We start from the raw sequence: 26,462 nt of genomic DNA, 5'->3' as shown, positions 1-26,462 counted from the left end.
CGAGCAACTTTTTTGAGATATGCAAAGCAACAAGACGAACAACTCAAACTCCTTTTGTTTCACTATTAGTTGATATGAATGAATTTGTTTTGGAAGCATCTTAAAGTTAAATTATGTATAGGTAAACTGTGTTGGGATGTTACTCTTTGCCATCATATAATGTGAATCAATTCAGGTTTATCTAATGCTATTTAGTTTGATATGGAATGTCCCAGCACTTCATTGTAGTACAGGCGTACTAACAACAAGTTTAAATGAGCTCATCAGTCCAACAAGAAAATATAGAACAGCAACATCAAAAAAATGACTTGCAAAAAGCAATGAGGACAACAGTCCAGCAACACACCAAGTTAAAATGCCCTGTATTATAGGCCAAAGAAAAAATATAGAACATCAATGGGCTCTGTCAAAGCTTGAGCTCTGTACACGACAAAATACAGAATAGCCGATATAAATGAAACCAAAGATAGCTTGCAGTACCAAAAAGCATCATCATTGAACACTTGAATTGAACTACATTATTTCCATTACAAAAAGAGACACCAACATACGAGTTCACAACTTTAATATGTGCGCACAACGCTACAAGAAAGAGAGGACAACAAATGAGTTTACAAAACAACCTCCCACTGATCATATGCAGTGTTCACAGCCCATCCTACTACAACCAATCTAAGGCACCCAATGAAAGTTGGAAGACTTGAACAGTGGGCTGATGAATTGATGCGATTCTAGTTCTTCTGATTTCATCTCTTTGGTCCAAGCTTTCTGCTCATGACTGATAGGATGTTGCACTGTTAAGTCCACTGGTCGGTTTGTCGAGGAAGAGAAGCCTCAGGCGGGTAACAATTTCCAGGAAAATGCTAACTCTTCTCTTTTGACCATCACTTAGTCCCTTGGTCCCCCAACCTCCAATTCTTGTGCCCATATGGTATCTTGCAGTCCCATTTCCCTTATTGCCATTTTTGCTCTTTCTTTCTTCTCGGATACTGGTATGGAGTCTGGGAATTGTGTCCACGGTATGGAGTCTCTCACAGTTAGCGTTGTTATCAATACATCGTCTTGCATCACATAAGCCTGAATTCATAAAAATAGAGAACCCTGATGAGTGATGAGAAGTAAAATATTGTGCAACATGCTAACGGAACCATGTGGTAGACAAGCTAAGTCTAGTCATTTACCAAAAAATACAGGGCAATTAACCCTCAAGAGTCAAGCACTTTAGAGTTAACAGGGACGAAATTTTGGAAAGAAAGCCGCATCAGGGAACTATCTCAGAATAGGACAATGCATTATCACAGAACATACTTGAAACAGATGGAAACCTATAAAAGGAATACCTGAATTGGTTGTGCACAAGAGTTATTCCTCCAGCAGTCTGCTTCAGACTTGGATGAACGTGAATCTCCACCCAACCCTCTGGAGATGGAGCAGGTCTCACCATATTAACAAGAAATCAGCCAATACTTGTTGAATTCTCAGCTGATCACCACAGACAGCTAGAGTTTTGATTTCAACTAGAATATCACGAATCAATTGCAAATCTCGTTCTCTCAGCAATATCATTACTTGGTAACAACAAGCATTCATAACACTTCCAAGAAAGAATTCACCCTTCTCAAGCTCCAAGAACTAGCAATCTTTGTATTGCTAACGGAAGTCAAATTTACCAGAAATACGAGGCAGAAAATCCCTCCCAACCACGCTCTCAAGCATTGAAGATTTTCAACAACAAAAACGCACACCGTTTGATTAAAGCAAGCATCCGCAACAGAAATCGACAGGCAAAATGTGACTAAAATGCAGTCACCGTTACCTGGCCGCCGACAATAGCGATCGACGGAAGCGCCTCCTAAAGAGACAACCCCTCGCCGCCGTGGTCGCCCAAGCGGTGCACTCGAACGGCGACGAACTTGAAGCTTGTGGACAACGAAACCTTGGAAAGAAGAGACGACGGCGAACAATAGACTAATGCTCGCGAGAAGCGATGAGAATCGATCGAGTATTGGCGAGGACCAGGCAGCGATTTGGTTGAGGAGCAGCGTGGGAGAAGAAGAAGAAAACGTAAACATTTAGAGGAATAACCTAAACTTAATCCATTCGGGAATTTTCCTATTTTTTTAGCTAATTACAAATTTGGGACAAAATTGCCCCTTGCCAGAAAATGTCTGCCGGCAAACATTTCACCGGCCGGGAATTGAGGTCCTTATTTGAGATTGATTTAGCCACTTCAGGTACTTATTTGAAACAAAGTCCACTCCGGGTCCTTATTTGAGACAATGGATCCACTTCAGGTCCTTCTTTGAAACAAAGTCCACTCTGGGTACTTATTTGAGAAAATAGGTCCACTTTGGGTCCTTTTTTGGAATTTTCCCTCAATTTTATCAAGTCTTGGGCGTGAAACAGGAAAGTCCGACTTGGACTCTGGCTTCTTATTTCCATTAATAAGTCCAAAAGTATTTGTTGGACTTTGACCGTGGAAAGTGGGCTTCTGTGAATTTGCTGATTGGTCAGAAAAAGGAAGAAATAAAAATATGAGGATTATCTTTCCTTGATGAAGTCGGTAAAGAAGAAGGGGTCCCCTTTATACGCATATAAATATTCGGACAGAGGAGTCCCGATACGCCGTTGTTGATAAAAGGCAGCGTGGTCTTCGTGCAGTCTATGAAATCTTGAAGCAACGCCTCTGTACGTGAGGTCTTTGAAGTGCCGTTTTTCTTGCGAGCGCTTGGCATTGATTTCGTTCGTGCAATTACATCAATAATTTAGTGTTCAAGCTAAGTCAATCTGGTGGTAAAATTTATGTATAATTTCTTCGCGAGATTGACAGATTATTTCGTGAGAAATTATGGAGCTAAACACTGCATGCGTTATTGGGCGTAATTAGCGCTTGAGAAACACTTAAAAAGTTTGAGTGACTCCAGAGTAATTGTAATCTCCGTTATATCGCTTGATCTATAGTAAAATTCGTTACTGCTCTCCCCGTGGACATAAGTCATTATGACCGAACCACGTAAATCTAGTGTCCGATATATTTTCTTGTTCTGTCAAATTTATTATTCAATCGCTTGGCTTCCGCAACATTTTCAACCCTAGATCTTTGGCTCTTAGGAAATAGAACATTCTCTTAATGTTCCCACCTATCCACCTGGCTCCTACTTAGCCCAAAAAAGACAAGTGGTGACTCCAAGTTAGATAAAGTTATCATCGTGTATTCAAATCAAACTAACGTCACGCACAATAAGGTTTAGGAGAACCTGTGCCAAGCGAGAGCGAGCACCTCGACTAGAAGGATCGCCCGTTTTTACTCGATAAACCGCTAAACCTGCTTCCCCCTAAGTAACCCATTAGGGAGGATTGTGATAATATTTAATGTCTAAGACCACAAACCTTTAATTTTCTGGAATAATGCAATGCACGAAGTTAATGAATATTAATGCAGATGTGAGACATGAAAGTACGCATTTGTAAGAGTCTACATAAGCTTGACATGATGAGCCGTGAGAAAATAAAGAACGATGGCGTGGAATTTTAAGAAAAAGTTTGTCTTCAGAGCAGCTTAGAGACCGGCGAACACAGAGAGACGCCACATTAATAAAATGCCTATCATGGACCATTTAAAGAAGTGTACAGGCCATTTTTTTTAAAGTAAGATAAAGGGATTGATTTTCAATTTTTAAATAGGATTACAAAGCCATAAGGGGCATTATCACCCCCCAAAAAATTGAAGAGTGCGGCAAGCCTAACGGCACCATTACACTGAACTTAGAACTGCTCTTGTGACCACAATTCTCATATTATGCTAGCTGGACTCATTTTGGCAACCATATAAAATTTTTTAAAGCTAATTGCCAAAAATGGCCCTTATGCCGTAAAACCACTAAAGCTAAACCCGTTATTCATATTTATTTTGGGTCTCGTGCTATACACTAAAATTAATTAGTAAAATATGGTGCACAATTTCCAAGAAGGAAATGCAAATTTTAATTGATTTTGGGAAGTATAAAGTCACATCAATGTATTGCTAGCTATGTGACGGACTTAGTTTGTACAGTGACAGTACACTTCACATTGGTAAATGAAGAATCACAGCCTAAAAAATGAGACAAAATATTTTGTACATTCCAATTTATATAGGGTGAAATATGAGAAAATGCATAGAAACTTAGTAAAAGATAAAATTTGTTCAAGTAAAATTGTATAATGGAAGGAGTCGGATTCGGCTTTGATTCCAATCACGTCTATAATTACATGTTGCTCATTTTTTAATTGTTGCTTTTGTAGACTAGCTAGTTTCACTAAAACTCCCAGCTAGTACCACATGTTTTAAAACTGTGAAACTGAGGTGATCATGACTAGAGCAAATAATATTGTGCCAGTGACAGTCTCGAGTGAGGAAATTTAAACATAAACTGTGGTATAGGAGTCATGTAAATGATTATGTTGGCTTTTTATATATTATAATGCTTTAGCAACATTATAAAATGACACAAACCTTGGGAATTCCAATCTAACAAATATTAAGCAAAATAATACTTTTTAAACTCACAGAAGGTCTATGATTTAGTAATCCTTTTTTGTTTTTGCATAACTATGTGTAATCTTGGGTAAATAACCTGGTGTTTTAAAGTTCACTTCCATAGAAATTGGATGAACAAGTCATTCTGTTCCTAGGGAATGACTTTGCGGCCAATAGTAGGCCATCACTTTCCATAAGGACACAGCATCGTCTTCTTCGCATTTCTCAAAAATAAATGCTGAGAAGTCTTCAAATTGCCCAAAGAAAAACTACCCTTCATGGCTCATCTTTCTTTCCAATTGCCTTTTGTAAATTTGAGAATGTGAAAGATGTAGCAGTACATTAATATATTCTGACTGAACCCAGGTGTGAAGAATCATACAATCAAAGCCAAAGGCTAATCAAGGCCATAAGAAAAGCAACCAGTTGCTTCCAAATTTGACTATATATGGAATGAGAATCTCCAAGGCTAACGCAAGATGAACGAAGAGGATTTTCATTTTTCTTAGTAATACAAAAAACTGTCTAATAGTATATTCAAGTTCAACACAACATAGCAAAACAACTGCAGCAACTATTACTCCCATGTGTGATTCATTCTTAACGTAGGCTGGCTTCCAGGTCAACAGGATCAGAGAAAGATCACCTCTGCTTGCGCTAAGGCTCGCCGAGACCGCAACAACTCCTTGAGCAACTTGCCTTCTCCACTAGTGGAATTAGGCCGGATTGTCAGCTTTTGTAGGTTCGGCGTGCTAGTAAGCAGAAACTTCATTAATTCCAGCTCTGGCTCACTGCCAAAAATCCCAACCATCAATACAACTTGTACTTGTTCTAGTCAAGACGCATGGTGGTCTTCGGCCATTGTCCCAATTCTTGTAGTCTGTTGATCCTTGGCACGATTCTGTGTTTTTTACGAACAAAGAACGACTTTAACACAGGGATGCGTAGAGAGAGAGAGCTTAATTTGTTAATTTTATCAAGAGAGACGGAGAGCTTGACTGTCTATTTCCTTTATTATGATCCCCGCCACAATATCTTCTTCTTTTTATTTGCTAAAATAGATTATTATACCGTTATTCATTTTGAGAATGCATAATTTAATCTCTATGAAGTACAGATTAGCTGTCTTTTTCCTCAAACCAATGATCAAAAGTACAAGGTAACATCATGATTACCGAAAATCAAATCAAATCAAATTTCCCTAACATATATTCTTAAACTTGTTACAAAGGAAGTAACACTCTTTTGATACCCATTTATCTTTTTTTAAAAGATGAGCAATTTTGCTTAATAGGAAAGGATTCGTCAATTTATTTCTTATATGATATGTTATACCTATTGGTAACAAACTAAGAGGTGCCTTGTCCCACATCGAAAAGATGTGAGTGCACATGTGGAGGAGATTTAGCACTAATCAACGATCATTATTTTTTATTTATTAAATTTCGAATTTATTATTATAAAATAATCATTTTATTTTATTGAAATAGTGTGACTGTTCACAATAGAATTATGGTTATTTTTTTATTAATTAATTTCGAAATTTATCATTTTTGCCTAACAGTTATTAGGCACTCTTACAATCTTTGGAAGAATTGTGTCTTTTTGGACATAACTCCTTCATTCTTGAAAGGTTGTATTTGTTCAAAGATTAATTTTTTAGAATTTATAAAATTCGGAATAATAAAAAACAAGAATAATTATTATTATTTTACTTTATTTTATTATTTTTTTAATCCGAATTTTTTATTTTTAATATGTCTTTTGAGAAGGCATCTGTTCATAATGCAACTTCTCCTGAAAGGTTGCCTTCGGTTCAAAAAGACTAATACATATATATATATATATTCATATTTTTCAGACCCACTTAACTTACTTTTGATACTTCCTTCTTAAAACTATACATCCATCTTTTTCAATTGTTTCCCTAGAAAAACCCTAAAGAAATACCAAAATTATTATCTGGTATTCTCATTTGAGACTTTGTTATTTCCTAGAGGATTTTTGCTGATAACCATTAGTACGTTGTGGGGTAAATACTTCCTTAAAGAGAGTATTATCACGCCTCAAAGTCTGAGTTCATTGTTCTTCCCAATTAATGTTGAAATTTCCCCAACAATAGCATACAACTTATTTAGCAAAATCCACGTGCACTACAGTGATAGATCAATGTACTTTAAGTTTGGTTTACCATGTGCTTCAAATTTTTTGCCAACTTATAAAATATTTGGAGATCTGACTAAAAAATAAAAATAATAAAAATAGATAAATAATGTGGAGGAATCACAATAACTAAATTAGATCTGTGGTAATAGTTTCAAAGAAGTACTAGGTTAGTCCGCTAGACAATAATCTTAATGATCATACTCACCTAAAAGTCTACTTGTTTCAACTGAGGTGAGCTTCTAATCAGGTAGATAACAGTAAAATCTCCTCCACATTATTGAAGTCTATGCATGTGAAGAGGTAATTCAAATGAAAGGGTTCATTAGGTGGTGTCTGTGGAACATTTTCAGTAGCCAAATACTACACAAATCAACCAAAATCAAGGATCAGTAATACGAATGATTAAAAATACAACCAACACATTCTCATCCCATAATTAATAGTGAACAGTGTCCTTACAAATTTTAGAATTTATGCACTTAAAATATACCTTGAGTGAGTAGTTTTCAAGCTTGAAACTCTGAATTTTGGGCAAATGTAGAAAGAGTTCGTGTAGATTGCTCGAGTTGGCATGGCCAAGTCCACGTTTGTTAGCAATAACATCAGAGAAACCTATCGTGACTGACTTCAAATGTCTCATGAAATCGAAAGCAACGTCCTGAAAAGCTCCTCTAACATCAAGCAACTCGAGGTTGCGAGCTTTGATGTTAACTCGCGTAATGCCTAAGTTCCTCAACTTCAAACGTTTTAGTAGGGGGCAACGAGAAATCAGAGCCTCAAGTCTGTCCCGAGACACCTCAACATACTGAAAATCCAAATTTTCCAACTTCTTTAATCCTTCAAACATCGACGGGATTTTCACCAAACATCTGTACAGTTCCATATGAATCAACTCCTGGCAATTGAATAAGGAGGTGGGAATCTTGTAATACTAATCTTTTCAAATGTCGAGTACGATTTCTTTTATGGACACTCTAGATAGATGAAGAATCCAATGGTCAATGTCACTCGGGGCGCAAAATTCTTTGTGAGAGAGTTTGAACTTCTGTATTGGGGCAGTATGAAGCAAGAGAACCCTGTCAATTATCTTCACCAAGTTTTCATGCATAGATGGGAGAAGAGAAGGAACTCCTCTTGCACTGGTACATTGATCATCAAACACAAGTTGTGGAACAGAGTACCATTTGTACCTCCACTTTCTCAACAAAATACTAGTCCTCACTGCCTCCGTAATCGGCAAGCGCGACAGAATTTGGTCCGTTATGTCCCTTGGTAACCGGCTAATCTTGTCCAACTTAGTCGTCATTCTTTTCTCACCTGCAATAATCTGGAATTTCCGACAAACAGTGATGCATTCGAAACGATTAGACAAGTAAATTAAGAGAAAAAGAGATACTAATGGAATTCTAAGTTTGAAATACCAAATATATAAAATTAATAAGAAAAACCAACATACTAAATCTTAAATATGTAAATGGGTAACAACTCAAAATTGAAAAATGGGTAGCTACTCGAAATCATCTAATATCCTCACGTAATTTCTAAAATAAGAAGATAAGAAAATAAAAAATAAATTGCCATATTTGAAAATGTACGCTCTGCATCACTTTTTCTTCCTTTTGGCCATGGTAACTTACTAAAGAAGCAAATGTGATGATTGCGTAGGATGCATGCTCACCTGCAAAATCTCAATCCATCGGTTAAGTGGGTCTCACGTGGGGCCGTAAAATCCAAGCGTCTAAATTTTGCACGTGCTCGTGCACGGAGTTCCTGAGTTCATCCTCTAAAAAGCCCGTTACTGCTACTTTCTATCCTTCTTGCTCAGGACCCGAGACGGATGTCTGCTATAAACTGCATTTAATTAACCTCGGAGAGAGAGAGAGAGAGAGATCTTGTTGATCAGCAACACCCAGCTGAAGATGTTAGTATACGGGGCAGAGTGAAGTGCATTTGCAAGAGGTGAATGGTGGACTTGGTGACACATGGAGAGCAGAAGAGTAGTTTGGTTTTGTAGCATGTAAAAGGAGCCGATGAAGTCTTCCCTCTTGACCTTGACAAGTTTCGAGATTCCTTCGCCGAGAAGCTCCTTTGCCAAGAAGCATGTAACAGTGTGCTCAACCCTTTTCACATCTCTGTTGCCTTTATAAATGTGTAGATACTAGAGCTAAAGCACGTCCAAAGCGCCAGCACGATGCTGAGTGTTTGTGTACGAAAATTGTAAAAAAACAAAAAGTAATCAATTTGGGAGGAATAAAGTGGACGTAGCGAGTAATTATAAAACATGTAAATTGAGTTACAATTAATGACATAAGCATAATGGTTAGTTCGATCTTTATATTTTTTTTATCAGTAGTAATTATGAAAATATCAAAAAAGTGAAACATACCTTTCTTTTCCCATATTATCGTTAGATGTATCTACTCTTTATCAAATATAAGTAGCTGGCAGCTTTTATTCTCAAAGTTTAGCCATAAGATTTCTATTTTTACTTGGTCTAAAGAAATGTAACTTGAGGATACTGTACAAAAGATCGGTTACGTCACATCAGGATAAAAACAGTAGGAGTATTATAACTTTTTTTTCACTCACTTAAGTGCCACAAATTTAAAAAAATGATCAATTAAGTGCAATCAGCGATTTTCTCGCTGGAAAATCCAACGTGGATGCTGATCATCATACGTGGCATCGCTGGTGCTGATGTGTACACTTTTTTATTTTTAATTATTTTTTTAATCTTTTTATTTTTTATTTGTTTTCCTTTTTTTTCTTTGCTTTTGCCATCACCCAGGAGAAGCAGTCGAACATGTTCTTGTATAGCTCCAAGGTGCCCTTTGTTTGGAGGTTGGTCTTGATAGTGTCGAGCGGGCGCAAGCACACGTAAGTGAACGCGCTGGCAATCCTACCTCCAGCTACTTCGATCAGGGCTTGCTCAAAGATGGAGAGGTTCTTCATGAGGGACTGCACTTTAGGACTATTTCTTGAGGTGCGTCTGATCAATTTGGAGTAATTAAGAGGGGAATTAGGGTTTTCAAAATAGAGGGTTGTGGAGGAGAAATTGAAGGCGGCGGCGGGATGTGCAGCGGTCTCGGGGGGTCTTGAGGGCAGAGGCAAAATGAGGGAATTGAAATGAGTAATGAGGCTTGTGAATTTGGATGGAAACGGGTGGTGATTGAGGTGCGGAAATGAGAAGTCAAGAGATGCAGAGAGCCTTCCTTCCATTCTCTCTCAAGCTTTAGCTCTTGGCTGCCATGGCTTATCAAGCTTCAAGCTCACGACGAACACCTTTGCCCAGTCGGAGAAAATGGGTGAGCACCTAATTGGCTGTTTGTCTACGAGAAATCGTTTCCTATGACCTCCGACTTTTGGCATCCCCATCTCCATTTTGCTCGCAGTGGCCATCATGATTTGAAACTCGAGCGGCCATGGCGGCCCGAAGCTTAGAGCTTGAGCGGCCATGGCAGCTCCTCTCTCTCTCTCCTTAAGTTTTTCTTTTTCTTTCTTTTTCTCCCTTCGTGTTTCTCTCTTTTCTTTTATGTTGTACATAGCAATAAATTCATCTCTCTAATTTTACATACGACAATTTGCTAAAAATGACACTTAAATGATCGATTTTACTCCGATATGACACTTAAATGAATGAGAAAAAAAATTATGACACTCAAGTAAGCGTCGTACGAAAGTTATGGCACCCTTGCTATTCTTATCTCAGTCACGTCAATCTCGTGATCAATAAAGGACATACTCTCCTAAACCACTCCAGAGACTGCACTCAATCCATACGGATCAAGGCTGGGCAATAATTTCCCGGCCCCTCCTTTCAACTTTCAGTTAAAAAGATAAATGCAGAGTCTTCAAAAGATAGAGAAAAAAAAAGCTACTTTTAAATTCGTGGCTCATATTTCCTTATGCTTTCCCTTTTTAAAGGGGGAAGTGTGAAAACCCTAGGTTGTACAATAACACTACGAATTATATTATTCGCCGGGAAGAAGACTCGTATGATGAGGCCTCGTCACTGTATTAGATGCTGCAAAGGCCAGATGTCAGTAAGAGCCATAAAGAAAACCAACCGTTTTGCTCCTATATTATGATAAAGTTGAAAAAAAAATTAGAATATCTGTAGAATTCAGAGTATCTACATTAGAATTGAAATCACATGTCTGGTGTTAGGCGGTCCAAATCTTTGAATCAATCAAGACGGACGAAGTCGTATGAACTAGGAACTAGGTTATCTATACTTGACTGGAATGAGGTGATCGACAGGGAACCATAACCTATTTATAGTGGGTATTCTAATAGTCTTATCCATTATAGGTCACTTTTACGAACTAGCCTATACTAACCACCCGATCACATTGCAATATTGAAACCGAGATGCGCTAAGCCCACTCTAACTCGATCGCATATGTCTCATATGTCTAATTTACTTTAGAACGGTATGATTTTCATAAATTAAAATATTACGCGATTACTAGTTTCTCTATTCATGCCCCCACAAAAGAACTAACCTTTTTTGTCCTGCTGATATGCCCACAACAGTTTACAATTCCCTATGTTTGTAGAACAAACAGCGTATTAGATCAGCGAATTCTATAATTGTCCGCCTGGCGTTCTTTTTGGTGGGCGTTAGAATTCCGCTCAATTTATTCGTCCGTTCTCTCGCGCTTGCGTTCCTTTGCTTTCCATTTTGCAGACGCGAGGGAAAGAGTCAGAGATAGAGCTGGCTTTCTTTGTTTAGTCGCATGACCTTTTCTCTTTTGTTGTGGGCTTTCACTCGCTCTAGGCTCAATTTGTTTCTCTTTTGCTCCTTTTGTGGTGTCATGAATCGAGCTCACCAAAACTAAAATTCGGCGGGTTTAATGTATCTTGGCCGCCGGATTGAAGCTAAAGTATCGACTTGAGCGGAGACAAATGGGTTTGAACCGAAAGCGGGTTTGATTCGAACTTATGAATCATTACGCCATTTTTATTCATTTTCTATATTCTTACAAACATTACATGCCTAATTTGTCGGCAAAATTCGACTGTCAACAATTGGTGGCATTGTACCTAGAAAAAATTAAAAGGTCAGAAGTCATCAAATGACCAAAAACACTACTTTTCATGGCTCAGAATTGTTTCCGATTACCTTTGGTAAATTTGAGAATCCGAAAGATGTAGTACGTGGATATCTTCTGACCCAACCCAGAGGAAAACTTATAGATAACGTTACTCAGTGCGAAAACTTATACGATAAAGGTCGCTGCAAAGGCCAGAGGGCCAATCATGCCCATAAGAAAAGCAACCATTTTGCTTCCAAATGATAATGAAAGTTGCAGACCGTTAAGACAGACATGGAATGAGAAACTCCTTGCAAGAGACTAACGGAAGATGAACGAAGAGGATTCTCATTTCTCTAAGTAACGACTCCGTATCCCAATTTATTCAAGTTCTAAAAAGCATAGTATAAACAATTGCAGTGACTCCTTACTCTGGAACAAGAGGGTCGAGAAAGATCACCTTCGCTTGTGCCGAGGCTCGCCGGAATTGTAGTAACTCCTTCAGCAACCTGCCTTCTCCACTCGTGGAATTAGGCCGGATCGTCATCGTTTCTAGGTTCGGCAAGCTAGTAAGCAGAAACTTCATCAATTCCAGCTCTGGCTCACTACCAGAAATCCCACCCATCGATACAACTTGTACTTGTTCCACGCAACATGCTGCGTCTTCCCAAAAGTCTGCCAATTTTCCAATCCGTGTAGTCTGTTGATCCTTGGCACGACACTGTGTTTGTAACGATCAAAGACCAACTTTAACATTGAGATGCATAGAGAGTTTAATCTGGTCACTTTATCAAGGGAGGCAATGATTTCTTTTCTTTTTGGCTGAAACGGATTATTATACCATGATTCATTCTGAGAATGCAAAATTTAATCAATATAAAGTACATATTAGCTCTCTTTTTCCTCAAATCAATGATTAAAAGCACCAAGGTAAAATGATGATCACCGAAAAATCAATTCAATATACCTAAACAGATATTCTAAAACTTGATATAAAGGCGGCAACAATCTTCTGATACCGATTCATCTTTCTTCAAATGATGAACAATTTTGCAAAATAGAAAAGGATTCGTCGATTTGTTTTATTATGATATGTTATTGCATGCAATTTATTTAGCAAAATCCACTTGACTACAATTACAATTATGGATCATTGTACTTAAAGTTTGGTTCACTATGTGCTGCAAATTTTTAGCCAAGTAATTAAAATGTGGAGAAAATCCCACAAATAACTAAAATATGTGATAAAAGTTTCTGAAAAAAATACTAAATCAATCCACTAAACTCTAATCTCAATTGATCATACTCACCTGAAAGGCTACATGTTTCAACTCAGGAGAGCTTTTGATCAGGCACATAACAGTCAAAATTTCCTCCACACTATTGAAGTCTATGCATGTGAAGAGGTAATTCAAATGAACGAGTTCATCGGGCAGTGTCTGCGGAGCACTTCCAATAGCCAAATACTGCACAAATCAGCCAAAATCAAGTGTCAATAGATACCAAGGATATAGTTATAATACCAAAATATTTTGATCTTAAACATAATAGTGAATAAAGTCCTAACATATTTCAGAATTTTTGCGCTTAAAATGTACCTTCAGTGAGTATTTTTCAAGAATGAGACTATGAAGTTTGGGCAGATTTCGGAAGAGTTTACGCAAATTGTTCGAGTTGGCATAGTTGGATCCACGTTTATTAGCAATATCATCAGAGAAACCAACCATGAGTGACATCAAACTGTTCATAACACCGAAAGCGACATCCTGAAATGCTCCTTCAACATCAAGCCACTCGAGGTTGCCAGCATCGACGTTAATTTGCTTAATCCCTTCTAGGTTCCTCAACTTCAAACGTTTTAGTAGAGGGCACCGAGAAATCAAAGCCTCAAGCCCGTCCAGAGACAATTGAACGTGCTGAAGATCCAAACTTTCCAAGTTATGGAATCCTTCAAATGTCGACGGGATTTTCACCAAACATCTGTACAGTTCCAAATGAATCAAGTATTGGCAATTGAATAAGGAGGAGGGAATCTTGTAATACTGCCATGTCCAGATGTCGAGTACAATTTCTTTGATGGACACTCTGGATAGATGAAGAATCCAGTGGTCAATGTCACTCGCGGCACAAAATTCTTCATGCGAGAGCTTGAACTTCTGTATTGGGCCATTATGAAGTAAGAGAACCTTGTCAATTATCTTCACCAAGTCTTCGTGCAGAGATGGTTGAAGAGAAGGAATTCTTGTGGCCCTAGTGCATTGGTCATCGAACACAAGTTGTGGAACAGAGCACCATTTGTACCTCCACCTTCTTGACAAAATACTAGTCCTCACTACATCCTTAATTGGCAAGTGAGACAGGATTTGGTCCATTATGTGCCCCGGTAATTGGTTAATCTTGTCCAACTCATTCGTCATTTTTATTCTCACCTGTAATAATTTGGAATTTCTCAAAAACATTGACGCATTGGAAACGATTAGACGCGAATAATTTTAAAAAACTCTAATAAAATTCTAAGTATAAAATAATAAATATATAAGCTGATAAGAAAACGAACATACTAAATCTCAAATATAAAAATGAATGACTACTAAAAATTGAAAAAAAAAATCACCTATTGTGCTAACGTAATTTTAAAGATAAAACGATAAGGAAACAAATAAAATTGTAATATTCGAAGTTGTACACGCCGCATTAATTTTTCTTTCTTTTGGCCATCAATTGGAATTCCCTACAATGCGTGGTAACTTACTAAAGAAGTGACTATCATGAGTCATAGGATGCATTTTCAACCTTGAAATCTCGATCCTTGGATCAAGTGGGACTCATAAGAAGCCGCGAAATCCAAGGGTCTAAATTCTGTGAGTGTAGATGCTCGGAGTTCAGAAGGTTCGTACTCTAAAAAAATCCACCACTACTACTTTCGGACCTTCTCGCCTCGCCCAAGGTCCAAGACAGATGTTAGAGTCAATAGATATTACTTTTGCATAAATAAATACCATGGAAAGTTCGGCTCAAAAAAAAATAACATGCGAAGTTCGGGTACATTTCTCACCGGAGGAATTGTTCTTGCTTAGCGATGTAGTTGGTCGAGCTTTGAGAGAGAGATGAAGTGCAATTGCATGGAGCAAGACGAAGTGCTGAATACAAGAAGGGGAGTGTGGTGAAGTAGAGAGACAGGGCAGCAAGGGAAGCCGGTTTGCTTTTTTAAAGTGGAAAATTTGAATAAAGCCAAGGCAAACCCTTGTGTAACAAGTTACATTAGAACTCCTTTGTCAACAAGTTTTTGACAGTGTCCCACCCCTTTTCCAACTCTGTCGCCTTCTACTTGGCTCCTAGCATGTCCTCTGTCTATTACAAGAATGAATCGGCTGTCTTTTCTCATAATTATTCATTGAAATTCCATGGTGTGCGGTGCGTGCCCTCCAACTTCAATTCTTCATCAATGTTGCTCCGAAAGTGGCGCCCCTCATTTCCCTTAAAGTGAGTTCTAGGACCTCTAATCATGGTCAAAAAATGATTTTTAAGGACTTAATATTGCGGAAATGAAGTCGGATGACCCCACCTGCGAGGACCGCCTCGACGTAGACCTAACTCTTGGCTTCATCATCTTTGGAACTTACCCTGTCAATATTGAACTTGTTGAAAAGTTCTTGCCACAAGCTTTTTGACAACGTGAAGATGCATAGCAATTTAGTAGTCACTGTCCTCTGTAGAAGATGCATCATCTGCGTCTGTCATCTTCTGCAGATCTGCTCGAGGAAGCTTTAAGGCTCCGTTTATTTCACGGAAAATAACTTTCAAGAAAACGTTTTTCGAATTTTTCAGCATTTGGTTCACGGAAAATAAAGTAGTCAAGGAAAACATTTTCCGCCAATAAAAAAAACACCTGATACAGCGAGGTCGAGCTTACCTGAGGGAGCTCGCCCAAGGTCAACGAGCTCGAGGTCGCTAGAGCCTCGCCAACCTTTGGCAACCTCGGGCAAGGCTCAAGCCTCATCCAACTTGTCAGATTAGGCGAGGCTCGAGCTCCCCTGTGGCCATCCGTCACTGTGGTCGACGATCGGCGAGGAAGAAGCAAAAAGAAAAAGAAAGAGAAGGAAAAAAAAGAGAAAATTAATTAAATTAATTAAAAATATTTATAAGTCGAATTTTTTAGTGATTTTCCCCAGAAAATCAAATCAAATATCAAACGGTGAAAAATATTTTCTAGTTCATTTTCAAGTTTCAACCAAACACCAGAAAATATTATCATTTTCCTGAAAAATGGCTTCCTAGAAAATATTTCTAAAAATGTCACTTTTTTCGCAAAACAAACGGATCCAATTAGCTAATATAATGAATAAAGGATTTTCATTTTTCTTAGTAATACCCAAAAATGGTATAATAGTACATTCAAGTTCAACTCAGCATAGCAAAATAATTGCAATGACTGATACTCCCATGTGCGATTCAATCTTAACGTAGGTTGGCTTCCGGATCGACTAGATCACAGAAAGATCACCTCCGCTTGCGCTGAGGCTCGCCGGAACCGTAGCAGCTCCCTGAGCAACTTGCCTTCTCCATGCTTGAAAATTGGCTGGATCGTCATCTTTTGTAGGTTGGGCAAGCTAGCAAGCAGAAACTTCACCAATTCCAGCTCTGGTTCATTGCCAAAAATCCCACTCATCGATACAACTTGTACTTGTTCTTGGCAACACGCACTGTGGTCTTCTCGAAAGTCAGCCACTGTCTCAATCCTTGCTGTATGTTGATACTTGGCACGATTCTGTGTTTTTTATCATCAAAGAGCGACTTTAACACAGAGATGGGTAGAGTGGGGACTTAATCTAGTCATTTTTATCAAGAGACAAAGAGCTTGATTTGTCTATTTTCTTTATTATGATCCCTGTATTACAATAGCTTTTTTTTTAGTGGCTGAAGCAGATTATTATACCATCATTCATTCTGAGAATGCATAATTTAATCACTATAAAGTACAAATTAACTCTCTTTTTCCTCAAACCAATGATCAAAAGCACCATTGTAACATCATGATCACCGAAAATCAAATCAAATCAAATTTACCCAACATATATATAAACTTGATACAAAGGAAGAATAATGACGTACGATTTTGCTAAATAGAAAAGGATTCACCGATTTATTTCATCATGATATATTATATAGCATACAACTTATTTAGCAAAATCCACTTGCACTACATAGATAAGTCACTTTAAGTTTGGTTCTTTATGTGCTTCAATTTTTTTGCCAACTAATAAAAAATGTGGATAAATCTCATAAATAACTAAATTAGATCTGATAATAGTTTCAAAGAAGTACTAGATTAGTCCGCTAGACAATAATCTCAACAATCATACTCACCTGAAAGTCTACTTGTTTCAACTGAGGAGACCTTTTAATCAGGCACATAACAGTCAAAATCTCCTCCTTACAATTGAAGTCTATGCATGTGAAGAGGTACTTCAAATGATCGAGTGCATAAGGCCGTGTCTGTGAAACATTTCCAGCAGCCAAATACTGCACATGTCAGCCAAAATCAGTTGTCAATAGATTCGAACGATTTAGTAACTGAACCAACACATTTGCATCTCAAAAATAATAATAACGAATTTCAGAACCTATGCTCTTAAAATGTACCTTTAGTGAGTCATTTTCAAGCTTGAGATTATGAATTATGGGCAGACGTCGGAAGAATTTGCGCAAATTGCTTAAGTAGACAATGTTGAGTCCAAGTTTGTTGAAATCATCAGACAAACCTATACTGACCAACTTCAAACGTTTCATAAGACCAAAAGCAATGTCCGGAAAAGCTCCATTAAGATCAAGCGACTCAAGGTTGCAAGCTTTGATTTTAATTCGAGTAATCGTCTTTAAATGATTCAACCCCAAACGTTTTAGCAGGGGGCACCGAGAAATCAGAGCCTTAAGCCCATCTGGAGACAAATCAATGCACCGAAGATCCAAACTTTCCAAGTTCTTGAAGCCTTCAAACGTCGACGGGATATTCACCAAACATCCGTACAATTCCAAATGAATCAAGTCTTGGCAATTGAATAAGGAGGTGGGAATCTTGTAATTCTGCAAATTCCAGATGTCCAATACAATTTCTTTGACGGAGATTCTGGATAGATAAAGAATCCAGTGGTCAATATCACTCGTGGCGCAAAATCCCGGGTGAGAAAGCTTGAACTTTTGTAATGGGCCAATATGAAGTAAGAGGACCTTGTCAATTATCTTCACCAAGTTTTCATCGGAGATGTGGCGTTGGTACATTGGTCATCAAACACAAGCTGTGGAAGAGAGGACCATTTGTCCCTCCACTTTCTCGACAAAATACTAGTTCTCACTGCATCCTTAATCGGCATGTGGGACAAGATTTGGTCTGTTATGTTCCCTGGTAACTGACTAATCTTGTCCAACTCATTCGCCATCTATTTCTCACTTGTGATACTCCGGAATTTCTGACAAACATTAATGCATTAGAAACAGCTAGACAAATAAATTTTTTTTAAAAAAATCCCATAATGAAATTCTAAGTTTGAAATAAGGAAAATATAAACTACGAACATACTAAATCTTAAATATATAAATGGATAACTACTCAAAATTGAAAAACATCATTGATATCCTCACGTAATTTCTAAGATAAGAAGATAAGGAAATGAAAAACAAATTGTCATATTTATAAATGTACGCTCTGCATCAATCTTCCTTTCTTTTGGCCATTAATTGGAATTCCCCAAAATGCGTGGTAACTCACTAAAGAAGCAAGTGTTATGATTGCACAGGATCCATGTTCAACCCCCCATAAATCTCGATCAATGGATTATGTGGGACTCATGTGGAGCCGTGAAACCAAGTTCGTCCTCTTAAAAAACCATTTACTACTACTATATCTAACCTTCTTGCCCAAGGCCCGAGACAGAAGTTAGAATCGATATATCTTTTGCATAAATACGATGTAAAGTTCGACTATGTTGCTCACCGGAGGATTTGTTGAAGTGACTGTACTGTTCTTGCTTAGCAATTTATCGACCTTTCTGCAACAAACTGCATTTAGTTAACCACGAGAGAGAGAGAGAGCTTGTTGATCAGTAAAACCCAGTTGAAGGTGTTAGTATACGGGGCAGAGTGAAGTGCATTTGCAAGAGGTGAATAGTGAACTTGGAGACTCAAGGAGAGCCGATGGTTTTCTAGCATATAAATGGAGCCAGTGAAGTCTTTGTCCCTCTTGACTAGTTATGAGACTCCTTCGCCGAGAAGCTCCTTTGCCAAGAAGCAAGTGACAGTGTGTTCAACCCTTTTCTCAGCTCTGTTGCCTTTTTAAATGTGTAGATACTAAAGTTAAAGCACGGCCAAAGCGCCCCCATGATGCTGTGTGTTTGTGTACGAAAGAAAGGTGAACTTAGTGGTTAATTAATGAAGTGGATGGAGTGAGTAATTATAAAACATGTAAATAGCTTGATCAATAAATAAAATGAGCATGATGTGTAGATTTAATCTTCGTATTCTGCATGCAAGTGTAATTAGGGTTTACTCTTCATTACATATAAGTAGACGGCGGCTTTTACTCTCGAAGTTAGCCATAAGATTTCGTGTTTTGCCCCAGTCTACACTACAACTTAAGGATATTATAATAATCTCGCAGCCACTCCGCTCTCCCACTATCTCCATGGCTCTCTCTCTCTCTCTCTAACAGGAAAAGGTGATTATGTAGCAATCGCATCACATCACAGTGACAATAAAAAAAGGAAGCCAAGCAATAGATTTCAAAATTCAAACACAAATTAAGTCATGTCAATCTTGTGATCAGTAATGGACATACTTTCCTAAACCACTTCACTGTAATGGCATTCGGTCTATGACGGATCGAGGACAGGCAAGAATTTCCCGGGCCCTCCTTTAATCTTCAGTTAAAAAGATAAATACAAAGTCTCCTAAGGATAAAAATTAAAAAGCTACTTTTCAATTCGTGGCTCATGTTTCTTGATGCTGTCCCTCTTTAAAGTGGGAAGTATGCAAAACCCTAGGTTGTACAGAAACCCTATGAGTTATATTACCCACTGGGAAGACTCGCATGATGAGAATTCGTCACTGTATTAGATGCTGCAGAGACCAGAGGCCTATCAAAAGTCATAAAGAAACCAGTCCTTTTGCTCCTATATCATGATAAAGCTAAAACAAAAGTACTCTGCACAAATCATATATATTTATTATCGTTTCGGTATTTTACTATCATATATTGCACCTTATCTTTTTAATTGTAGTTTTTCGATTCGCGTGATTAATTAAATTCCAGCATATAATCTCTATTCTAGGTGTTGTATCGTCTAATTTATACATATATATATATATATATATAAAATCAAGATGAGGAACCATATAAATCTTATATAGAATTTAGAATACCTATATTATAATTGAAATTGCATTTCTGATTTTAGTCAATCTTCTTCGTCTTTGAATCAATCAATACAAACGAAGTCGTATAAATCAAGAACTAGGTCATTCTCTCATTTTCCTCTCTTAGAAGTCCCGGACGGAATGAGGGGATGGAGAGGGGACCATAGTCTATGTATAGTGCGCATTCTAATAATCTCATCCATAATAGGTCACTTTTAAAATAATTAGCCTACTATGAAAGTCCAATTACGTTGTAATAATGAAATCAAGATGTGCTAAGCCCACTATAACTTGATCATGTAACTACATTCGGGGTATTTACCATGTCTCATGTATCTAACTTACTTTATAGCAAAATATTATTCACAATTTAAAATTCTATAACATGTTAGGCTGCATTTATAAGAATTTCCAACATTCTCCCACTTTGGCCACATTAACTGCAAACTATTTTGAGAAAATTTAAATTTGATAAAATGGCCCTCGAGAAACAACCCCCGATCAACAAAATCACCAACGCTAAACCATCATGACATCTCTCAATGGATGTCTGTTGTCTGGCAACAATTATTACAAATGCTAAGCAATTCAGCCGTCATGGGTCAATGTGGTAGTGTAGCAGAAAACAGCATTCTCTAAGGTGATCTAACATCATGCTCTTTTCAAGTCCGGTCCTCTTATGATTTCTGTGGAAACTACATACTTTATAAGAAGTCAAGGAAATCAAATTGGCACTTGTGCCATATAAGTCTGTTTTAACCTTGAACTTACAGTAATATTATATGGTGTCATTCTTGAGACATATCCTTTTGATAAAACCGTCGTACCCAAATCTTATGTACTAGCCTTGGCAATGTGCACATTTAAACATGATATACCAATCAACTCATAATGATGATTAGCACATATATTGTAACTAGATATTCACTACAAATAAGCATATGTAATACGAATGAATATTGAAGTAATTGATACAAATAAAAATCAGGGTAATGATAGAACAAATATATGAACTCTTGCCAATTTTACAATTGAATATCTAATTTTTTTTTGTTATATAAAGTACCGAACTTTTTGAATGTGAGAGGTATATTAAAATCGCAAATTAAAAATGGTGAGTTGGGCACTAATGCCGCTAAATAATCATTAACAGTTACATTAAGATTATATATGACCTCTTGATATGATGTTAAGTCAACAGATAAATCTTGGAGGTCAAAATTGTCCAAGTCAGCACATTATCTTACCTTATGACCAGAACCTAAATGGAGATGACAAAATATTTGCTAAATAAGCAAGCACGTCACTATTTGGGCTTAACTTTTGTTAAGTAAGCAAGCTGCGAGAAAAATCACATAGCATGATTGTTTATTTAATGGGGACTTCACATTGAACCAAATTTGAAATGTTGAGGCATTTGATTAAAACAAAAAAAAGTTCAGATACTTGATTGTAAAACTGAGAAAAATAATGGTACTTGCTGTGTCATAATCCAATCAAAATCAGTCAACAATTGCAAAAGGAAAACATTGTTTTTCCTCGTGTATTGTTGTTGACACCTGTTTTTTAGCTGATGCGTCGTAAAGGTAAAAATTTTGAGATTAGGGTTTCTGATCGCGACAAAACCCGATTCTCAATCAAAAAAATCAAAACATTAACTTTCAACCCAAAGTCAAATCATGAAAAATCCCAAAATAATGTCAAGTTCACTTTTGCCCAATCAATTTCAAAAAATTCAAAGTTTGACCCATTAATTGACATTTTAGTAAATATGTACTAAAATGTTGACTTTTGGTCAACACTTTGTACAAAAAAATTGAAAAAATTCAAAACCCTTAAATCATCTCATTTTCAGCTTAATTTCATTTTGGTATCATCAATTTTACAAAAATTAGTTTAGAATAAACTTTTCCCCAATTTGCGAAATTTGGTTCAAATCGACCAAAAATAAAATTACTTCATTTTTAATTATTTTTTAGGATAGTTTCCTTCACGACATTTGATTTAGAGATCATATTACATTCAATTTTCAAATCAATTTTAGAATTCCAAGCCAATAGTGAAAATCTCCAATTTGAGCCCTAATTAGGGGTTCTGGTCAGTTCTTCATGATTTGCATAATTGAGACACGTATGTGCCTAATTTCTTATATGAAACTCAAATTCGAAATCAATTTTGAAAGATTCACATGAATTTGAGTCAATTTGACCAATCTAATGATCCATTAACTGAGAAATCCAAGAGTAATTGGTCAAATTAGTGCAATTCAACTTGGCTCATTCTAAACTAACATCCAATTTGATGAATTGAAGTTCAATTTGGCTAATTGGACTTCAATTAAGTTCATTAGTCTAGTTTGGCGATGCAATTTAACTCAAATTAAAGAGCAATTGGGCCAAACAAGTTAAATATAATCAATTTGTATTTGTATTTCAAATTGGTTCAATCAAATTTAATCAAATTCAATTCAATTGGGTCAATCAATCATAATAGGGATGAAATTGGAACAAAATTAAGCCAAAAACCGAACCAGTTCAACCTGGTCAAACTCGGGTCAAATCGGTTCAACTCGGTTTGATCGAAATTGAACCGGCCCCTTCGAGCCGACCATTCCCTGGCCAAAATTTCGGCGGCCGGCAGTCCATTCCAACCAGCCAAGGCCAACTAGTCCCTTTATGCCCAAAATTACTAAATACCCCTAGTAAAATTACAAAAATGCCCCTATAATCAAATTTTAACCAATTTTCTTAAGGGATAAGCAAACAATCATGTCCATCCATTAAGAGTACATCATAGCTATCCATTATGCCATGTCATCTATCATTAACCTTTAAGAAATATTTTTTACTCTTAAGGAAACAATTTGGGCCATTTTCTCTCAACTAAACTCTCTCTCTCTCTCTCTCTCTCTCTCTCTCTCTCTCTCTCTCTCTCTCTCTCGGCCAGATCTTCTCCCGCCTAGTCCAACCACTTGCCGGCAGGTTCTCGGCATAACGCTGCCTCGCCGCTGTCCCTCTTGGCATCCCAAGGCTGGTCGCAAGACCAACCACCACCTCTGGTGAAATCGTGTACTGAGGAACCCGCATGCTTCAGTACTGATTTGAGCTCGAAAATTTTAGAATCTGAAAAAGTGTTTAACTAGAAATTTGATCTATACTTCATGAGCTTCAACTTGATAGGTCGTATACTTAGATCGGGCTTCGTTTGCTGGGCGAAAATCACTTCGTAAATTAGGATCAGAATCTAGAATAATGACTTTACATTCTCTTCTTGTGATTTCCTGATTGACATTGTTCTGTTCTATAATTTTTCTAATTTTCTATGATTATTGTTTGAAGAAACTTCCTTCATGAAAGTCGTAGAACACATCTAGATCTATCAAGTATAAAAATTTCAGAAAATTCCATATTGGTTTAGTATACACGATTAATGCTAGAAGCCACGTCATCTAATCTGCGATAATCGGTTTCAAATTGAACTTTGCATGTTTCATAATTTTTATAAATTTTTTTGATCATTATTTGGAAAAACTTTCTTCATGAAAGTTATATAACACACTTTGATCTACAAAACTTCAAAATTTCATGCAATTCCATGTTGATTTGGATGGTCCAATTGGTCCTTGATGAAGACGTCCAGATTCTGTGTTTTGATCCAAAAATTTCCAGTTTCAGTGACCGAATTGGTTTTGCAATTTTCATAAAGTTAGGGACCTTTTTAGGAAAAACTTAAAACTTAAAAGTTGTTCATTATGGCCTCATTATGTGAATTGAAAATTTTGGGGACCTAATAGCAACGTTTGGAGGGTCAATTTGCTAAAAATTCCGGATATAGTCCTCTCGGCCTCAAAACCATTTTGCAAATGAGTCATCGGTGAAAACCAATTTTTATAAATAAAAAAAAACAAAACTAGAGGACTTTTTACCAAAAGATCAAAATACAAAAGTTGTTACACATAGAAAATTCTAACTGCCTAGAAATTTTCACATGGTTTGGATAACGTTTGTTATTTTTCCCAACTTTATTTTGAAATCCCTAACAGAATCGGGTCCAGTCTGTCATTTCGGACTAAACTTTGTTTTTGAAAAAATTGGGCGAGAATTGGGCAAAATGGTCTTCTTGACTTTTAATCCTCACGATCTAAACTTTCTAAAGACACCTTATTTGCATAATTTAGACATTATTAATCTGATTAATCACATTTGAACAAAAGGGGTCCGAATTTGATAATAATAACTTAATAAGCAGTCCTCTTATGAAGCCCACTTTCCATTGCTTGATTGATTAATCAACAAGGCCTATGAGCTTAAATGCATGCTTTATTCATTGTTACGCATGTGATTGTTAAATGTATATCTAGGCCCAATGTATGATCGTTGGGTAGCCCACAGTGAACATTTAGACCTTATTTTAGGGGTTAACTGATATGAGCCATTGTTTTGTGAATACAAATGGTGGTTCGTTATCGTTAACCATTAATCAATCAATGACTAGTTGATTAAGTAGGTGGCATGATCGGAATGCATGTAAAACAAAGATCGACCCCGAGGCCCGTTCTTGAGTTGATGCTTGAATGTTCGTGCTTGATCTTGTTTGAGTGCCACTTGAATGTATGGTACGAATGTAAAACCAATACCCATGATGCGGTCCATGGAGAAGATGACCAAACAACTTCGAAGATGGTGACTAAAGACCGATGTCCAATCCGGTCTCGACTTGTACACAATTCATGTTATCCGACTATGTCTCGGGTCTTTCTATTCATGTTGTATTAAACACCTGACGAGTTGCGGGCTTTTTCTTTTCTCGCACTTAGAATAGCTCGTTATTTCAATACCTTGTGTGTTTATTTTACGCATCGCCTTTTCAATGCAAATTTTGTTAAAATCTCTTTTCTAGACTAAGATAGGGTTAGTTTAGAATTCTAAATGGAAAACAGAAAAACAAAATGCATAATCACCTAGTGGACTAAGATTTTGGCATGAAAATGGTAAAAAACAAAATGCATGACAACGTAAATAACAATTATGTTAAGTTTAGCAGTACCAAAAGGGCTTTAGTGGAAATATTAACGTAAGCTAGTCCCTGAACTCATGATCTCTGGTTTTCGTAGAAACCGAAGCGAAATTCATGCATTTTGGTTAGGTATCGTAATCGACCCCCAACATAGGTTAGTGGCGACTCCTATTTGCTAAAAAAGATAAAAGCAACCGCTGTCATGCGAGGTATGAATTTAGAGAAACTCCACATTCATGATCAATGGACCTTATCGATGAACAAAAGATCGATACATCAGTAAACCGTCTTTTATGATGTGCCATTCGGACTGTTTCATGAATACTTACCTCTGAACCCGCTTCATCGAGTTTGGTCCTCGAAAGGTAGGTCACGACAATTGTATGAACCAAAAGATTCTTATTATTCTTTAAAACTTTATTTGTTTCATGGAAAATTAATAATTTGAAAAAAAAATTCTGAAGATGAACTCTTGTATTTATTACAAAAATAATGAACTTTTTTTTCATCATCCACGTATATATTTAAACATAAATTGTTTTGTTAATGAAAACATTCTTTATTGACTAATTATTTTAAGAGGATAAGTGCATGAGAAGCCCTAAAACTTGTCGCGAAAGTACAATTAAGTCCTAAAATTTTCAAAAAGTATAATCAAGTCTTAAAACTTTTCAAATAAGTGCATCAAGTCCTTCCATTGACACCATCAATCTAGCTAACCAACATGGCATTTTTTATTATTTTATTCTCAAAATATTATTTAAATTAGATTAAAAACTAAAAAAAGGATAAAATTTTATTTTCCACAAAAATAGAACTAGGAAAAAAATAAAAAAAGAATGGCAAGGGCCTCGTTGGTGGGGTGCCGTCGCCGCTCATCACCAAAGGGGCCAACGAAGGTCGTCGATCCTAGGCAAGGATGGCCAGCTTGCCAACCTCGAGCAAGGGCCAGCAAGGCTAGCCCAAGTTTGCCTCACCCAAATCTAGGCACCCTCGACTGGGATCGGCGACCCTTGCCAGCCCCACACAAGGCCTCACCAGTCTGGGGACCCTCCCCAAGGCTGGCGAGCCAATCGCCCTTGCCTAGGCCAGCGACCTCTGCCAACCCCACTGTCAGTGGGTAGCAACAACACCCCACCGGTGAGGCCCCTTGCCATTCTTTTTTTTTTTTTCCCAATTTCATTTTTTTAAAATAAAATTTTAGCTTTTTTTAGTTTTTTAATCTAATTTAAATAAGATTTCGAGAAGAAAAAAAAAAGGCCATGTGGGAGAGAGAAAATATGCCACGATAGCATTATCTATTAGCCAAATTGATG

The 26,462-nt window shown here is 37.1% G+C and overlaps 3 protein-coding genes and 1 pseudogene across 8 annotated transcripts; all 4 read right to left on the bottom strand.

Annotated features, from left to right (window-relative positions):
- Positions 1–503: 503 nt before the first annotated feature.
- On the bottom strand, positions 504–2,103 carry LOC130138313 (uncharacterized). Of its 3 annotated transcripts, XM_056312016.1 has the most exons (3): positions 1,817–2,103; positions 1,341–1,419; positions 504–1,077 (listed from the first exon to the last, which is right to left on the bottom strand). In XM_056312016.1, the coding sequence occupies exons 1-3, from the start codon at positions 2,070–2,072 to the stop codon at positions 1,068–1,070; spliced, it is 345 nt and encodes a 114-aa protein (XP_056167991.1). In that variant the 5' UTR covers positions 2,073–2,103; the 3' UTR covers positions 504–1,067. The 3 variants fall into 3 exon arrangements, with proteins under 3 accessions (XP_056167991.1, XP_056167988.1, XP_056167990.1); XM_056312013.1 differs by lacking the exon at positions 1,341–1,419 and having other exon boundaries at positions 1,811–2,103; XM_056312015.1 differs by lacking the exon at positions 1,341–1,419.
- A 4,825-nt stretch (positions 2,104–6,928) lies between these two features.
- LOC115680817 (F-box/FBD/LRR-repeat protein At1g13570-like) lies at positions 6,929–8,648 on the bottom strand. The gene is given in 3 exon segments (XM_056311309.1): positions 6,929–7,045; positions 7,176–8,002; positions 8,364–8,648. Coding segments are annotated over 2 exon segments (933 nt in total). The 5' UTR covers positions 7,992–8,002; positions 8,364–8,648.
- Positions 8,649–12,047: 3,399 nt separating this feature from the next.
- On the bottom strand, positions 12,048–14,899 carry LOC115680809 (F-box/FBD/LRR-repeat protein At1g13570-like). 4 transcript variants are annotated; one of them, XM_056312007.1, is made up of 4 exons: positions 14,777–14,899; positions 13,320–14,169; positions 13,032–13,187; positions 12,048–12,442 (listed from the first exon to the last, which is right to left on the bottom strand). In XM_056312007.1, exons 2-4 carry the CDS (start codon positions 14,136–14,138, stop codon positions 12,149–12,151), a joined length of 1,269 nt encoding a protein of 422 aa, XP_056167982.1. In that variant the 5' UTR covers positions 14,139–14,169; positions 14,777–14,899; the 3' UTR covers positions 12,048–12,148. The 4 variants fall into 4 exon arrangements, with proteins under 4 accessions (XP_056167982.1, XP_056167981.1, XP_056167983.1 ...); XM_056312006.1 differs by having other exon boundaries at positions 13,320–14,650; positions 14,777–14,894; XM_056312008.1 differs by having other exon boundaries at positions 13,320–14,150; positions 14,777–14,881.
- A 1,175-nt stretch (positions 14,900–16,074) lies between these two features.
- Positions 16,075–18,940, bottom strand: LOC115680815 (F-box/FBD/LRR-repeat protein At1g13570-like; annotated as a pseudogene).
- Between the last annotated feature and the right edge of the window lie 7,522 nt (positions 18,941–26,462).

Source organism: Syzygium oleosum, unplaced genomic scaffold, assembly GCF_021117445.2.
Source record: "Syzygium oleosum isolate NSW1041296 unplaced genomic scaffold, Sole_v2.1 Sole_v2.05, whole genome shotgun sequence".
Classification (NCBI taxonomy): Eukaryota; Viridiplantae; Streptophyta; class Magnoliopsida; order Myrtales; family Myrtaceae; genus Syzygium; species Syzygium oleosum.
Note: the sequence above shows the minus strand (reverse complement) of the source record. Positions and strands in the feature narration are given on the sequence as shown.

Excerpts from the sequence above, each read along its gene's own strand:
- LOC130138313 (XM_056312013.1), bottom strand. The coding sequence starts at position 2,072 with ATGTTTACGTTTTCTTCTTCTTCTCCCACGCTGCTCCTCAACCAAATC. Across the intron at positions 1,078-1,810 it reads TTGTCGGCGGCCAGGTAACG|GCTTATGTGATGCAAGACGA; the intron begins GTGACTGCATTT and ends TTATGAATTCAG.
- LOC115680809 (XM_056312006.1), bottom strand. The coding sequence starts at position 14,180 with ATGTTTTTGAGAAATTCCAAATTATTACAGGTGAGAATAAAAATGACG. Across the intron at positions 13,188-13,319 it reads TTGAAAAATACTCACTGAAG|TATTTGGCTATTGGAAGTGC; the intron begins GTACATTTTAAG and ends TGATTTGTGCAG. Across the intron at positions 12,443-13,031 it reads TGAAACATGTAGCCTTTCAG|TGTCGTGCCAAGGATCAACA; the intron begins GTGAGTATGATC and ends TTACAAACACAG.